The sequence below is a fragment of the Sebastes umbrosus genome, chromosome 5, assembly GCF_015220745.1.
Source record: "Sebastes umbrosus isolate fSebUmb1 chromosome 5, fSebUmb1.pri, whole genome shotgun sequence".
Taxonomy (NCBI): Eukaryota; Metazoa; Chordata; class Actinopteri; order Perciformes; family Sebastidae; genus Sebastes; species Sebastes umbrosus.
Window position 1 is genome coordinate 9,786,198 of NC_051273.1, and position 16,905 is coordinate 9,803,102.

General features: G+C 40.2%; 1 protein-coding gene across 3 annotated transcripts in view; it reads right to left on the minus strand.

Moving 5' to 3' along the window:
• The window catches only part of LOC119488288 (ephrin type-B receptor 1-B-like), a 99,955-nt gene that overhangs the window by 60,902 nt on the left and 22,148 nt on the right, over positions 1–16,905 (minus strand). For all 3 annotated transcript variants that reach the window (XM_037769808.1, XM_037769809.1, XM_037769810.1), the window contains exons 2-3: positions 1,269–1,333; positions 309–599 (exon numbers count right to left, since the gene is read on the minus strand). In XM_037769808.1, coding sequence (XP_037625736.1) covers positions 309–599; positions 1,269–1,333 — 356 coding nt within the window. The remainder of the gene's footprint in view (positions 1–308; positions 600–1,268; positions 1,334–16,905) is intronic.

Sequence of the window (16,905 nt, forward strand, 5' to 3'; positions counted from 1 at the left end):
TTTGATCAGTGCAGTGTTTTCTTCTGGATTGCAAATTGTCCCCTTATGACAAAGCATTTTTCAGATAATCTAATGGTTCTCTCAATCCAATATAATGAATTTGCACAGGTGTCAGATCTCCAGCCTCTGGCCTGCATTTTCTCCAGAGTGAAATAATGAGGCCCATGTTTACTACAGCACTTAACACTCCCCAGTCTTTGTATTGAGTAACATTGTGATTACTATCAAAATTTTACTTTGAAATGCTAATTTATAGAGTGACAATACCAACAGCTCTTCACACTTTGCTTCTATTCTGGACCCATTACCTTAAGAAAAGGGGCATTGGCCCAGTACTCCACCCCTTTAATGCTCTCCGACACGGTCCTTTCGGTCTCCAGGTAGTACAGGTTGAACGTCTCTTTGCAGGAGCCCAGGACGCTGGGGATGGAGGCGCAGTCGCGTACGGTGAAGCGGATCTCCACGTAGATGCGTTGCGCCGCCCTCCTGTCGATGTAGGTGGTGAGGAGCCAGTTGTTCTGGCTGGGCTCAAACACGTTGCACACCTGGTACGTCCTGATGGTGTTGAGGTTCTCATCATAGCCGCTCACCTCCTCCCACTGGGGAATGTGTGTGTGAGAGAGAGGAAGGGGCAAGGGGCATGGATGAGAGGGGAGGAAGTAGGGGAAGAGGGGAGAGGAGAGGCCAAAATGATTAATGGGTTTACCGAGACCTGACACAAATTAAACTTTCTCTTTCCCTCCCTACCATTTTATCTCTCTCTCTTTACCTACCTCCCGACTGCCCTCCCTCCTCATTCGCTTTTTTTCTCCCCTCTACCTTGTTCTTTTCTGAAGAGGGACAACCATTCATCACAATTAGAGCCGCTCACCTCAAACACACACACACACACACACACACACACACACACACACACAGCAGACTATTGTAACCAGCTAGTAGCCAAGCCACCATTTAAAAAATCCAAGGAGTTCAAGAAAGTGGGTGGAAGACCCTTATGTATGTTATTCTATTTTATTTTATTCTATTCTAATAATTTGTCTCCTGCGGACTCTTGTGAGCTACACCTCCCTGATCTATTGGAATCCACTCTATTCTGCATCAATAGCGGTTAATTGGTGTCACCTTGCAACTGTAATTAGGATTTTGACAGACTCCTTAATGGAGCACTGTAAAGTGTACTCAAACTGCTTTCCCCAAGGGTACACACACATGCATATACACATACACACACACAAGCACAATACACCTCTGCACATTGTTCTTACTCCATTGGCAGGGAACGATATCCAGCCGAGCTCAGCTGTAGCTGTCCTTGTATCCATCACTGTCTCTGTCGGACAAAAAGAGAGACAGACGGAGAGAGAGAGAGAGGTGAGACAGGGAGCTGCAGGAAGAGGACAGGTAAGAGTTTAATTAATAGTCAGCTCAGATGCCAACTTTCATTCATATTCATAAAACTCCACTTTGCTCTGTTTTCTGTAATGCTTCCCCCCCTCTCTTCTTTCCTCCCCACCCTATCATAAAAGAGATAATGGCCACAAATAAACATAAACAAATAAACAAGCCTGTGGTTATGCTAAGCATAAACAAAAGTAACACAATGACAACAAAGGTTATACAATTATAAACAATGTCAGCATGTCCTGCTTAGTCAGCATCCGTCTCATATTGCACAGTGCCAAAACATAACACTATCATTCAGTGTTATCTGCACACATATATCACATATTACAGTAGGCCTATATAATGAAGTATATGTTGAAATCCTGGTGTATCCTATAAATAATAATTCAATTATCCAGTACTTATAAAATTGCAATGATGGCTGCTGGACTGTAAATAGCAGTTGGCAACAGTAATAACAACAGAAAGCGATTTGCAGCAGTTTACAGCAGCATTAGCAATTAGAAACTGAGAGCAAATTAAGAGCTAGCTTTTGCAACAGCCATACCAGTTAGCAACAACAGGGGAATTAGCAACAGCAATAACCATCAGCAAAAGAAAGCAAGTAACAGCTAGCTTTGCAACAGCTATAACAGTTCGCTATAGCAACAGAGGGCAGTTTAGCACCAGCATTAGTAGTTAAAGTGGCAGTAGGCAGAATATTTTTGGCATCATTGGGCAAAAATGCCATAATAATCTTTCAGCATATTGTAATTCAAGTGTTCTGAGAGAAAACTAAACTTCTGCACCTCCTCATGGCTCTGTTTTCAGGCTGTAAAAAATCTAGGCTATCACCAATCACAGGTAATTTCAGAGAGAGAGAGCGTTCCTATTGGCTGTGCTCCGGTCATGTGACCAAAACTTGGCGTTCCTTCACCAGATTTACCAATGGCGGTGGCGTCACAAACTTTCTCATTTCACAGCTAAACCGTGCACTACAAGATGATTCTGAAAACATTTGAGGCGAGAAATAGTCATTACAGTAACAGAATATTGATTCATATCTGATCAGCGCTGCCTAGTTTGACTGTTTGGTCAGAGTTTGCGAGTGACTGACAGCCGGCTCTCATAGACAGCAGCTGGACAGCAGACCTCAGATCAGCTCTTACTGCTTGTTTTCCTCCAGTATGTGAAATCTTGCAGATGCCGTTAGGAGCACCGGAGGACGGAGAGGCACATGATTTTTTTCCAGGTTACCTGTGTCCTGTTCTACTGTCATAATCATATTTGCTCCAATCTCGCCTACTTCAACTTTAACAAAAGAAAGCAAATTGAGAGCTAACTTTGCAACAGTCACAACCGTTAGCAGCAGAGGGAAGTTAGCAGCATTATTAGCAGTTAGCAACAGAAGGTCAGTTAGGAACAGCCATAGCAGTTCGCAACGAAAGCAATTAACAGCTAGTTTAGCAACAGCTATAACGGTCAGCAACAACAGGGGACATTTATAGCAACAGAAAGCAATTGCCAGTAACAAAGTCTTACGTTGAGTAAAGGTTGAGGGTGAAAACAGTGGTAGCAGTCTACCGTTTCAACCACTGGCTATTGACTAGTTAAATAATAGGCTAATTACATAAAGGTGAAATCAGTCAGTGGCAGCAATAGCAATTAAATAGACAACTCCATTGTGTGGATGTGTGTAGGCAGCACTCAGCTGATCTGGGTGCCACTAATGACTACATGTCCCCACCTGAACCTACACAATCAGCTCTATCTGCTACAGCAACCTCACATAACCGGACTCATTGATTAAATCACATCCGGGTGACACACTGACACAGTACTGTGCACCAAGTCCTTTCTTAGATGGCTACAAAGATGTGTGAAATTTAAAGCACAACAAAGCTATAGCCTACTTAACACCAAAAAACTCAGATGGCCACATTCATTGTAAAAGTAAGACACTTCATATTATACATTGTAGCCTATACTGTGTTTATGGTGAAATATTGCTATGTGAGCTGACCTAGTTTAACTATTTTCTGCACTTTTCTGTTGAATATGTGCAAAGCATGGCAGGCTGGGTCATTGGAAAATAAGGAAAATATGATTTACGGTAACATGTCCATGCATGTTAATGTTGGTATAGTACTGTAAGTGGAAGGAAAACCACATACTATCAATAATGTAGGATGACAGTGTTATGGAAACTTTTCATTACATATTGGTGCTTTCAAATGGGGTCGTGTTTACCGCGTTCACGAGAAAAGCGCATATGAACGTCCCCCTCTTGGTATTCAGGACCTTGTAAGTGGAAAGTTTCTGAAAGCTCTGAGTTTACGAGTTGTGACGTGTTTGTTGACGTTGTCAGAAATGGCGGAGGCCTTGGAAGTTAATTTTTCGGTGAATAATAAGTTAATATATTGTAATTTTAATCGTATATTGTTTTTCTTCATTATTTTATAATAGGTTTGAGGAAAATGTTAATATTCCCAACATCCTCATTTTTTTCCTCTGTCATTATGCCTTTATATTTCCTGCATTATGTTACCCGCTTGCTAAATTGTTAGCCTCTGTGGCTTCTAGATGCCGACAGTGACGTTAATAGTGCCGTTTCTCAGCAGCGGTGTTCTCACGACTTACCCACTTGAACGTCAAGAATATCGTGTACACGACTTCCCATGTTGTAAACACGAGCTCTCGAGTTGCATTTGAAGGCACCATATTGCTGGTAGCAGGCCTACTGACAACTTAAAAATGTGCATGAAACGCTATTTGCAACTAAAGCCTGTTAATAGTGTTTGAACCACACAGGAAGCTAAAAATAATAATAATTTCCCTTTTGTTGTTTCAGGATTTTTTTAAACATGATTTTGCTCAGGCGGCTTCTTAGCTCTCCTACGTTACTTGTGGGTGAGCTAAACTGCTCGCAAAATTAACAGCGAGCGGACAGGCTGAAACGCTCAGGCCGAGATAAGTTAGTCGGCATGCTGACAACACAGACCCTAACACAGAGCCCTTTGTAATAAAACATGGTGAGAAGATTCAACGACATCACACCACGAGGCAGCTGCAGGCAAACAACCTCCCTTGATTCTTGACATGCTCTCCTCCTCTTGCACTCTTTCAATCTGTCACCCTGCCTCTCATTATCCCCACCCCTCCTCCTCCTCCTCCTCCTCACATCCTCCCCACCTTCATCCTCTCCTTCACTCTACTTCCCTGTCTTTTATCTCACCCTCTACCTTGGGTGCTTCTTTTTTTGCCAGCGAGCGAGCCTAATTACAGCAGAACCCAATTTTTCAGCTCCCCCTTGGGAGTGAAGGTCGTTTTTAGAAAATGAAATGCTTGTCACGCGAAAATGTAGTCGACTATCAAAATCTTGGACCAAAGCTAATTCAAACGGTGACAATTGTCACTATCTAATTTGTAGCTTCAGTGCATTTAGTGGCATGTTGTCAACAGAGATTTTCAAACGCCGATCCACAGCAGAATATAGACCCAGTTTATTTCTGCCTTGCATATTTTGCCTGTTCAGATGCCTTTGAAGTTGGGGTAAAAAAAAATGAGGCTAAAAAAGAAAAATGGTAATATAGAGACAAATCCACAATGTTGACAGAAGAGATGTTGGAATAGCTCATGTAGTCTTACAAGCTATACCTTCCAGCAAAGTCTTGCAAGAAGGGATTTTTTGATTCAGGGCTTTGCTTAAAGAATGGAACAATGGCTGTGCAATGTCATACTCCACCATACCACCATATTTCTACTTCAAAAACAGGGTATAAAAGGCATATTCTCAGGCACTTTTAGCATACAATACAAACTTTGCTGGCAATACATTTATTGAAAATTGATTACACCACCATGCCCAGGAACTCTTGGGAGGCCTCTGTGATTCATCATTTTATGTTATTACATCCTGTTCACAGCTTGAGCATTAGGACCAAGTGCTGAGAGAGTAATGTGGGTATAAACATTAAAATATATATATATATATATATACAGATAGAAAATGTGTGATTAATTTGCGATAAATCACAATTAACTATGGACAATCATGCGATTAAATATTTTATATATATATGATTAAAATATTTAATCGCATGATTGTCCATAGTTAATTGTGATTTATCGCAAATTAATCACACATTTTCTATCAGTTCAAAATGTATTCAAGTATTTAATACTCTTATCAACATGGGAGTGGGCAAATACGCTTGTTTTATGCAAATGTACTGTATGTATATATTTATTATTGTCCAGAAACAGAAACACCCAAAACATATTTCATTTGCTGTCATATTGGACAAAGAAAAGCATAAAATCCTCTCATTTGAGTGGCTTGATCCAGCAAAAGTTTAGCATTTTTGGCAAAAAAAAAAAATCTTTCGATTGATGATTAATCAGCTGATGTTTCAATTCTCTTAATATCTTTATACAATTACAAATCACTTGTGCAGGAGTATGAGAACAACATAACCGAACCATATCTGCAAACGTGCCTCGTGAATTCCCAGTTTAAAAGAGAAGAAGTCTACGCTGGGCTTATTAGAGTGCATACTCATCAGTCTAATTAACAGCACACAGCACACACCTCTCTGTGCATAATAGGGTATACTCTCCGATCAGCCTAATTACTTCTGACATATTGGTGGCTGTGATAGCAGTGTGCCCACCTCCCCCGCGGTGTTGCACCTCCTCAACCAACGCTACACGGCTGAACAAAACCAAAGCCATTTTATGGCAGAAGAAACAGCAGGTAAATCTGTGCGATATTGTAGCAGTCAAAGAGGCTGTTAAATCTTTGTTGTGGCCCAAGAGGGAGGAATAAAAGTATTTCCATCACAGACGCTGAATTAGAAGTAATATTACGGTTTCACTGCCTCCACCTCTTTATTTTTTTCTATATGTGTGTGTGTGTGTGTGTGTGTGTGTGAGATGTACAAGTACAAGTGGTCAAATGGCAAGTGAGATCGGTTCATCTTATGCTAATTAGCCTAGTGTGTTCTAACCAGATTAGTGTACTGTTCAAAGACTGCAAATTAGTGCTGATTTATATCTGAATGTGTGTGTGTGTGTGTGTGTGTGTGTGTGTGTGTGTGTGTGTGTACGTTATACATTGTATGTGCCTCTGAGAGAAAGAAAGAAAAGTAAGCCTGGGAGCATCACACTCGTGGTTAAGGAAGCACACCAAAATAACACGCAGATATGCACATACACACTCGCCTAACACACGCTAAAAGCCCTCCTGGAGTGAAAGACGTCATGCCGCCAGCAGAGGCGGCTGTTGACCAATCAGGCGTTGAAGTGAAATGGCACAGCGTCACAGAAGAACAACTCAGTCAAGAGCACACACACACACACACACATTCAGACGTAGATGTGCACTTGCAGTAATCAAATATACGTAGGCTATACATGAATACACTCTCATACACACAAACATACTGCAGGACCCATGCAGAGAAGCTTCTCTTTTATTCCAACCTCACATGCCCCCAAAATCAATTATGAAGACAATTATGAGGCTGCTCTGAAAATCTGAAAAACTCATCCGCACTTGTAACCTTTGCGAACATTTACCTCTCCACAGGAAGTGATGTAATTAGAATTAAACACTAGAATGAACAGCTAAACAAGAAGATGGTCTGGATCTTTAGAAAGAAAGAAAAAAAGCAAGTGTACATAATAAATCTTGTCAAGTTTTAGCTCCTGTCAAAAATGTTTTCTTGTATTGGGCCCACAGGAGCTCCAGCAGACTCAGTATTATACTCTAGTGTCTCAAAACTGCACGCTGTTCCCTTCAGCTACACTTTGGCTCGTACACAGCCTGCAAAGTCTCACCCGATAATTTTCAACATTCAACATCAATCTGAAGTATACTGGCTAATGGGCTGACCCTGTTGTCTTAAAACAGCTTGCTCAGCAGTTCAAAAACACATTGTATCAGCAAAAAACAGACATAACTATGCAACAACAGTAGATTTACACGAGGAGCCGCGGATGTTGTGGACAACATTACAATTCTGCATCAATAGCATGACACCATCATGTCATAAATTAAAGAGAGAGTTTGGTTTTGGGGCATCTTCTTTTTTATCCATTTACCCAGAATGGAACAAACACATACTGATACTATTTTAGGTGCAATTTGAAGATATACTATACAGTATATTACCCTCAAATTATTAAATTACTGGCTGTCTATGGGTTCAGGAGCAGCTCCACTTCAAAAGTAGGGAAATACACCTACAGTACAGTACTTTACTGTATGGATAGTGAGTCTAACTCAACTACATGTTGTAAGACTCGTCAAAATCGAAGCAATTGGCTGTAATATCCTGATTTGTAGCCCTTATGGGTGAAGCTCCCCCCACCAAAAAATGGCACCTATTTTTTCGTTGATGTAGCCAATAGCGTCTTTAGTGAGACCTTCCCTGCCGGTCTTTCAAACTCTACACCTCCAGTTCATATTGCAGGCTTTGTGCTATACATTTGTCTTCAAGCCCAAATAACCAGAGCCCCCAGAAGACATCATACAATGCAGCATGCAAGTTACGTTAGTGAAGTTTGTCACGTGTTTTGTAGTGACGGTTTCCGTACTGACGTTACGTTGTTTCCTGTACTTAGTTTACATACTTATTTTAAGCCCAACCACAACGTTTCCCCTTAACCTAACTTTGTGGTTTTCTTGCCTAATCCTAAATCAGTGGCTTTGTTGCCCCCTGCTGGTACTGCATGCTAATACAGGTGTTTAATATTCATGTCTTTGCAAGGCAAAACGTGACACTGACACGCTATCCTCTGGTGGAAAGGCGGGTCTATTACAAGCTTTGGCATAATATCAGGTTGTAAACTGACCTTTATGTGTCAAATTGGTGGAATGTCCCTTTAAAACCTGTCTTAGTTGATGAATTTTCAGCATTAAGGCATGTAAGTACACTTGAGTACCTGATTTTCTGATATAAATTGAACGATTATTGATTAAAATGAGGTAGAAACTGTCTAAAAATCAAAAGCAAACAATGCCCAACTAACCAGTGTTTCCTTTGATTTTTTTTGCATCATCTACTACATGTTCCCATGGTCCAGTGGGCTCTGTGACTAGTCCATTAAGCATTGGACTACAAACCTAAGCTACGTCTTAGGCTTCTGTAATATCTGAGAGAACCATAGGTTCTGCTGTATCACATTTATCAGTCATCCTCTGCTAACTTTTCCTGCTAATACTGGTATTAATTTCCTACTTGATTTCTCCTCCTCTGTGTGCTGCACAAAACAAATTAGACACATGGGGCTCCTGGTCTTCATGTATTAATAGCTAATCTCTGTTTATTTGCTTTCAAACACTGCAGGGACTTCAGGACCCAGGCATGCCACCATATGTACCAGTTCCGCGAAAGGCCAACCTGCAACCTGACAGTTTATTAGTGTTGATGATGAACACAAAAGGACTCCGAGCCATTAGTTGAACTTTTTGGGGGCAATTAAGAGGTTGTTCAAGTGATAAATCTCACTGAAATTCTCTACAGTTAAATGTCTTCCTCTATACTTTTATTTGATTACTTTAAGTACCAGTGTTGAGAAATCTTACTGCTTCTTTCTGGCAGTCTATTGGCTTTGTTCCCATTTTCCTTTTTACTAGAGGTGATGTTTTTTTCAACCAAGGTTAGTTTGTGTCAGGAGCACAATCCTGATGATAAAATATTCCTGAGTGAAAGTTCCACTTGTGGTTGCTGAATTGCTCTTTGTGGTGTTCAGCTCCACTCTTATTTATGCACATTCAAACTCCTTTTTGTAGTTCAAGACCCTCCATCCCTACTAAAATAATAGACCATGGCACACGGATCATTCTGAAGAGAGCAATTCTGGTGAACAACATGCAATACATTATAAAGTTACATCATAGTGTTACAGTAAAACAGGCAAATATGGCTTTGAAGAAACTCCTTAAATAACAGAATATGAGGAAAGCATCAGATGATTGACTTTATTTTTTAACACAAACAAAAGGGTTTAGGTTAATTACTACGATCGCTACAGGTCGCTGCTGTGTTCTTTTATACCTTCTTTCGGTGATCTACCACGTGAATAGATGAAAAAACCTACTATTGGGTGTAGTATAGGCCCCTAATGACCCACATCTATGGTGCTTATAGCGACTGATAACTCCTATTTAATAGCCTGACAACAGTTTAATCGGCTGAATCAATTGACTAAATTGGTCATTTAAGTGGGTTTACTGTAGTCATATAGTGCTTTACTTCTTATTTAATGAACCATAAGGGCTGTAGCTGTAGATTATAATATGGAAGCCTGATACTAATGCCTTTGTAGATAACACCTATTGATTTTACGTGTCAGCCTGTATCAGTGTATCAACCTTCACTATCACTTCATATAAGTAGGTAGTAATGTGATAATCTTTCCGCCTCATCTGATCTCTTACATGACAGCAACACGCACCAGTGCACTATGTTGACACTGTTGTGATGTTGTGTATATGTGACATGTTGTGTGATATATGAAGGTGATATGTTGCTATTTATCATTGTGATATGTTGTGTTGTTGTAACTGTGCTGTTGCATACTGTATTGTCACAGATCCCACCAGCTGTGGTTAATTGAAATGAACTGATTTAAACCTGCAGTAGGCAGAATGGTTTTGGCATCATTGGGCAAAAATTCCATAATAACTTTTCAGCATATTGTAATTCAATTAGACTTCTGCACCTCATCATGGCTCTGTTTTCAGTCTTTAAAAAATCTAGCCAGTGATGGAAGACTTTGACCAATCACGGGTCATTTCAGAGAGAGAGCGTTCCTTTTGGCTGGAGGCAGCTGTCAATCGCTTGCAAACTCCGATTAAACGGTCAAACTAGGCAGTGCTGATCAAATATGACAGTACACTACAAGATGTTTCTGAAAACATTTGAGGTAAGAAACTCTTTCAAAGATTACCTGTCTCATTCACTACTGTCAGGATATAGTGACCGTTTTATAAAACTAACTTTTTCTAACCATATTTGCTCCATTTCTACACACTGCTGCTTTCAAGCTGCACTAATCAGTTTTCTTATATTCCAGTAACAATGGAGCAAATTACTAAGAAATCGCACAGCTTGCCACAAATATTCATGTCACAAATTATCGCCTAACTCAGCAGTTCCCCTCAGATCTGTGGAGAATTTTAGCATCTTCTTGCTCATTTGTTTTGTTTTTTATGGCCAGCAATTTTACATTTTCTTCAAGTTTTTTCCAGCAGCAGCAGACAGCTGTTTCCAGCAAAAGTAGCTGGAATAAACCCACTGTGTACGCTACATGCCCAACACCAAACGCCAGACGTTAGCGACTAGCTGGGGAGCATAGTGGAGCATTTAGAAGCTAAAGAGCCAGATGTTTCCCTCAGATGTTCATGAAGACCAGACAGCAAAAAAAAAAGAGTGAATATAGTACTTACACTCATAAAGTGATGAGAACAATGGCTCCGATTGAATGCTAATGTCGCTCAGCGTCTGCCAAATGTGTAAATAGGCAGCTGTTTCCCTAACGCACTCACCATATCAACTTTATGAGTTGATGTCAGCGTTACAGCTTGTTCAGCTCCCCACAAGTGGCCGAAAACATTTTTTCCAATATATCTTCAAAAAATGTGTGACCCTCCCATAACGCCAACCCAAAGCACCAGCAGCGAGCATGAACCACCTGACAACAAGGTGATAAACAGATAATAAATGGACACGGATTTAAAGACATTCATCCATCCATCACACTCGTTGTCGACGTTTTCAGGCCAAATGTGCCCACCAAGCAGACAGTGTGCTCTCTCTCTCTCTCACAGCTACAGATCTGTAGGATCAGATGTGTGCACAAGTGTAACCAATGCCTTGAGGTATCAGCTTGTTTTTCTCTTTGCTGACACGTCGTTGTTGCTGTGAATGGAAGCCGGGAGAGGCGCAGGGCCGCTGTGTTAAAAAGAACAACCGAGCTGTCACACATGAGCACTTATCTGTGTCACGGTTTCTTATTGAACAAGCAAACACACACAACACACACACACACACACACTTTCAGCCTCAGACTTTGTGGTCCCTCTCTTTGTTTCTTTCTCTGTCTTGTCCCTCACAGTCTGATTTCACCTCTCCTCTCATTCCCCTCGCGCATCTGTTGTTAACAGCCTTGACCTAGAAAATTTGTGGTGTCATGACTTCACTTGATGAAAGAGGACATGCCCGTCACTGTCGGAAAACATATTATGTCATCGCTGTCCTATATAGAAACCTTTTATCTGAAGAAGGCCTGTTAAATCCCCTGATTCCTGTGCATTTTAACAATTTACAGCTTCCTCCATCGATTCTGACAAAAACAAATCACAGTTGAGAAATGCTGGCACATAGCTCCTATAATGTGAGATTTCTTTACAATAGTATAGTTTGATGATTTGTCACAAAGACATAAAATATGTTAGATAAGTCAATACAACACCGTAAAACAGGGCAGACCTGTCAACATAGTCTTTAAAGAAGCAAGGCAGGTTAACACAGAAGATGTATCGCGGTCCTCGAGAATATGATTGCTTGTCACAGTAGAGGCTTGTCACTATAAATACAACTGCAACATATTGAGTTTAGACAACAGGGTGCGCTAGTCACTGTAAAATTAAATATATAACTAACTTATTGTCTTTTAGAAAATAGGAACGGCACAACAATAAAAGGAGAACATATTGGGTTCGTATTTTTAGAACTGAGCCCTGATGAAGCCTGTCTCTCTCTCTCTCTCTCTCTCTGGAAGAAAGCTTAACATGAAACTGCCACTACCACAAAAAGAAACGTGCACACACACACACACGCACACGCTCGCTCAGAGACACAAGCACTGTGTGAAGCATCCAGTCTGTCAATGTGGCAGAATCCTTTGTGCCTTTGTGACTAACACAAGGGGAACAGGCCTCTAACTGACATGCTGTGTTTTTTAAGGAGAGCGACGCCTGTAGACGCCACATTAGACGTCGTACCATGCCGGGTCGTTTGTGAATGTTGAGTGCATCGATGGGATGGGTAATTCGCAGAGCTACATGAGTGGGCACCGGTGAGGCCGATGTAGCTTCTGTAAGCACAAATAAAAGTTTATGTGCTCATTTGGCAGCATATGGTGAATGGGAGGGGCAGCCATTTGTCCTCTTTTGTTAAATGGGAACATAAACTGATAAAATAAACTAGAATTACTACCTTGCGGTTGTATGTCTCCGCCACCCAGTCAAGTTGCAGTTAACATCCATGTCTGTCCAAAATGTCATCACTTTATGATGTCATCCAAGCCCCCAAGAAGAGCGGCGGTCGTTGATGCCAATTTTCATAGTGGCCAAACAGCGGTACTACAACTTCTGTGTCCGTCACGTGATGCCATTGGGGCCCAAAAATACATTTTCCCATTCACCTGTTAAACCTGGGGTGTTGACAATGCCATTTGTGGTTACCATTACCACAACGTTCAGGGTAATTTACAGTACAGGTAATTTGTATATCCACAAAATTAATTTGTGTGTAATCCACGTAATTGTGAACCAGAACGACAAACGCCATATAGAGAGGAGGTCAGGATGGATGGGTGGTCTACCCACAAGACCACCCGACCAGAACTCAATGTTGATTTATTTGTCACGTAACTTGTGGACTTAAGTTACGCCAGTTCCGGAGTTATTTTAACCCAAACCACGATCTTTTCCTAAACCTAACTAAGTAGTTTTGTTGCCTAAACGTAACTAAGTTGTTTCCTGTGAAGACGGGAGTTTATTTTTAAAAGACTGGAGCAGAAATTGACATGTGGACATTCGTAGGAAAATGCATGAAAAATAAGGAATAACTTTTCGTAAGATATCATACAAACCGTTGTATGAGAATTTGTTGCAAAGTTACAGTTACAGATACAGCCTCATGTTTCTTAACCTTACTGATCCAAATGTTCCATGCAGCAAGGAAGCATTATAAAGATATGGGGAACAAAAAAAGCAGTGGTTAGGATTAGTGCTCAGCAGCATGAGGTTCGGTATCTGAATTGGTATCGGGAGAGGGCAAAGTCGGATTGACGCATCCCTAGCTGCTGCTTTCTGTTTGATGTTTATCTGCAGAATAATAATTGTACTGTAATGGTGATTAATGCACCCCTCAGCATGAGGTAACTTGATATAGTGGGGTTTGATAGGAGATGAATGCTTTAAAAAGGTCAAATATAAACCCTTCCATTAAGTTGGGTAACTCACAAGAGATAGATTAAAAACGAATGGTCAATGTTGAAGCAGAGATATCCGGATTTTTTTGTCCCTAGTATGGGTCAAACTCCACAAATGCTGAATCTTAAATTTCCCATTATACAACCGACATCATCATAAATGTGCAGTCTCCAAACCCAAACCACAACAAAACTGATTACATTATTTTCTCAGACTTGAAAGTTGGCTTAAACCCCTTCATATCTGTGTAATCTTCTATCACTCACCAGCTGTTATGCCTTTTGCAGAACAGACAAACCAAACACTGGCTCTAGTTAGGGCCATTTGCGTTTTTGCATCGACCACTGTAGTTTTCCTTTACGCTTGGTACACGGCAGAAGTTTCAGTTGGTCGCAACCTCATCGCTAGATGTCGCCATATCCTACACACTGCACCTATATGTGTAAAACAAGTGGAGTTGCCCTTTAAGAAGGTTACACTGAATGTAAAGTAATTGTCTCCTGTCTGGCTGATATTATGAGAAGAAAATTGTATCTTCTGCATTTCATCGGCTTGTAATGATTATAATGCAGTTTGGGTTGTAACTGTTAATCAGGTTTATTATTCTGTTTATTATTATTCTGTTCTCCTTTAAGGGTCATTGTAATTGATACTACTACTCCCCATAGTAGTTATTATTATTATAAAAATAATGGTGTAAAACCATATACCGTGATACTGTGAAACCACGATACTATTTGAGATGGTTATTGTACTGTGAAAATCTCACACAGTTACAGCCCTAAATGAAGTAATGCACTTCAAGTGAACTTTTACTGACATCCGTTTGATCGTCAGAAACCGTCACTTTTGATATGACAGAGTAACGCTGTAAATGAGACTACAACTTCAACTGTCACAAAACTCACAAACTCACAAAACTACATTGCAAAATCCAGTAAGGCTTTAACGGCATCAAGAGATTTCCAATGTTTTCACTGTGTGCGTCTCAGAGCTGCCAGTCAGAAATGAAAGATGAGTGGGACACGATATCAGACGAGGCAGAACTGAGAGCTACACATTGAAGCATTACAGCTCCAAACACCAACATTTAATCTCCAAGCCCCCGACATCAAAGCCCTAATCCCCCCACATTTTTCATCAACTCAATCTTGAGTAAATATACTTCCATTTTATATTTCTTTTGCATTTTGACATGTAAACTGACAATAATTTAGAAACCCACGGGAGTCCATCAAAGTGGGGTGTCAAAATGATTTTAAATGTGACTTGCGATCAGAAAAAGCCTGATGGAAAAAGGACTCAGTAGCTGAATAGAACTTAGCTGAAAGGAAATGGGCCACAGTGTGTATTGTGTGTCTAAGTACATCTACACCGCATCTCAAACGGTGACAAGCTCATCCTATTCACAAAGAATACACCCACAGCAGCATTACAGCCTCTCAAGTTTATATAAGTGTATTGAGAAGGCAATGTGCAGACTGAAAAAGAAGTCCTAAAAGAACACAGATCTCGAGCTCATTGAAGACTCCAACAAGACATTTTCAGCCGAGCCTACAATTATTAATCTTTGTATGACGAAACATTTGAAATGTTCTGAACATGGTCGAGTTCTTCAGATAAGCTCATTTTTAAGCCAATATTAGACTTAGACAAATAATACTAGGGCTGTAACTAATGATTATTTCTGTGATGACAATTATTCTCTGAATTAACTGATTAATCATTTAGTCTATAAAAAAGTGCAGGTTGGCATATTCAAGGAAATTCAGTTTAATATAACAGAAGAAAGAAAGGAAACTATCATATATTGGCATGTGAGAAGCTGAAACCAGTGATTTTTTGGCAGTTTGGCAATTGTCCTGTTTTTAAAATGGTTACCAATTACTTTTCTGTACATGAACTAATCGATTATTCAGAATTACCGCCTCATGGTTGTATGCCTCCGCCAACCAGTCAAGTTGCAGTTTACATTCATGTCTGTCCAAAATGTCATCAATTCATCATTTTATCCTGTTAGACATTTGTGTGAAATTGTCATAATTAGCATATGAATTCTTGATTTATGGCCAAAAATGTGTTTTGTGAAGTCACAGTGATGTTAACCTTTGACCACCAAATTCTAATCACTTCATCTTTGAGTCCAAGTGGACGTTGGTACCACGTTGAAGACATTTCCTCAAGGTGTTCCTGAGAATGGGTTGGATGGACAAACGGACAACACGAAAAAACAATTCCTCCTGTCACGCCTGTTAGAGGTATAAAAACTAACTTAAAACGTTACAGCTGTAAGACCAAACAGAGCTTTGATGCACATAATGAATCTATTTTAAATATCACGTTTCTTTTCTACAGTGTGTGTACAGTATGTGTTTGATGAGTTCGGCCACAATAATATCGTTATGATGTCAGCGTCAACTTATGTTGTCGAAGACAGCCGAGAGCATTAATGTTGCACTTGTTCTACTGTAATTTAGTTCTTATTTGTGTCTTTTCCATCAGTTGACATATTTGACACCCTGCCATACATGTCCAGCAAAAATGCAATTTTGTTGTCCAATGTTAATTATTGCTGAGGCATGCCGTTTACTGGATAATGATAAGACTACTAAAAGAGGACAGTCAATGTATCACAATAACAAAAAGCCCTTTTCCCAGCTGAAACAACTGTCATTAATGTTCCTGTGTCAAGACATCACCGTCCTCTGAAGTTCTGACCCCGACTGACAATGAAAACATGCCCACAGTATTTTTCTTTTCCTTGTCCTTTGTCTTTTGAGTTGCCAGGTTACATTGAAAACATAGTAAGACTGAGTGATCTGTTAATGCTGACTTTCGTTAAGGGAATCTATGTTTGTTTCAGAAGAAACAAGAAGCCTCCTGTACACACTGACATTCAAAGAAATACAGAAGAGTTGGCAGGTACAGTATGTTGTTGATATTCAGCAGTGAAATGTCAAAGTAATTTGAAAATGGATATATAATTTACTTTATGACATTGTATACCAGTACAAGCATGGCCAGCACGAAGCCCATGTACCAGTTTTAATCTTATACCATCCCCCTTCATATATAAGAAGATAATTAAAAGCACACAGTCTCCAGCTTTAAGCATTAAACTTTGCTTTCCCTTGCTTGGCATAAAAGAGGTTGCCTAATCATCTAATTTGTATTCTATTAAGGCAGACCATTAGTCACAGATCTGTTTATCACATGTCAGCATGTGTCTCCGCTTGTCTCCCCGGAGACAGCCAGAGGAAAGACAGAAATGAACAAAGAAAGAAAGAGAG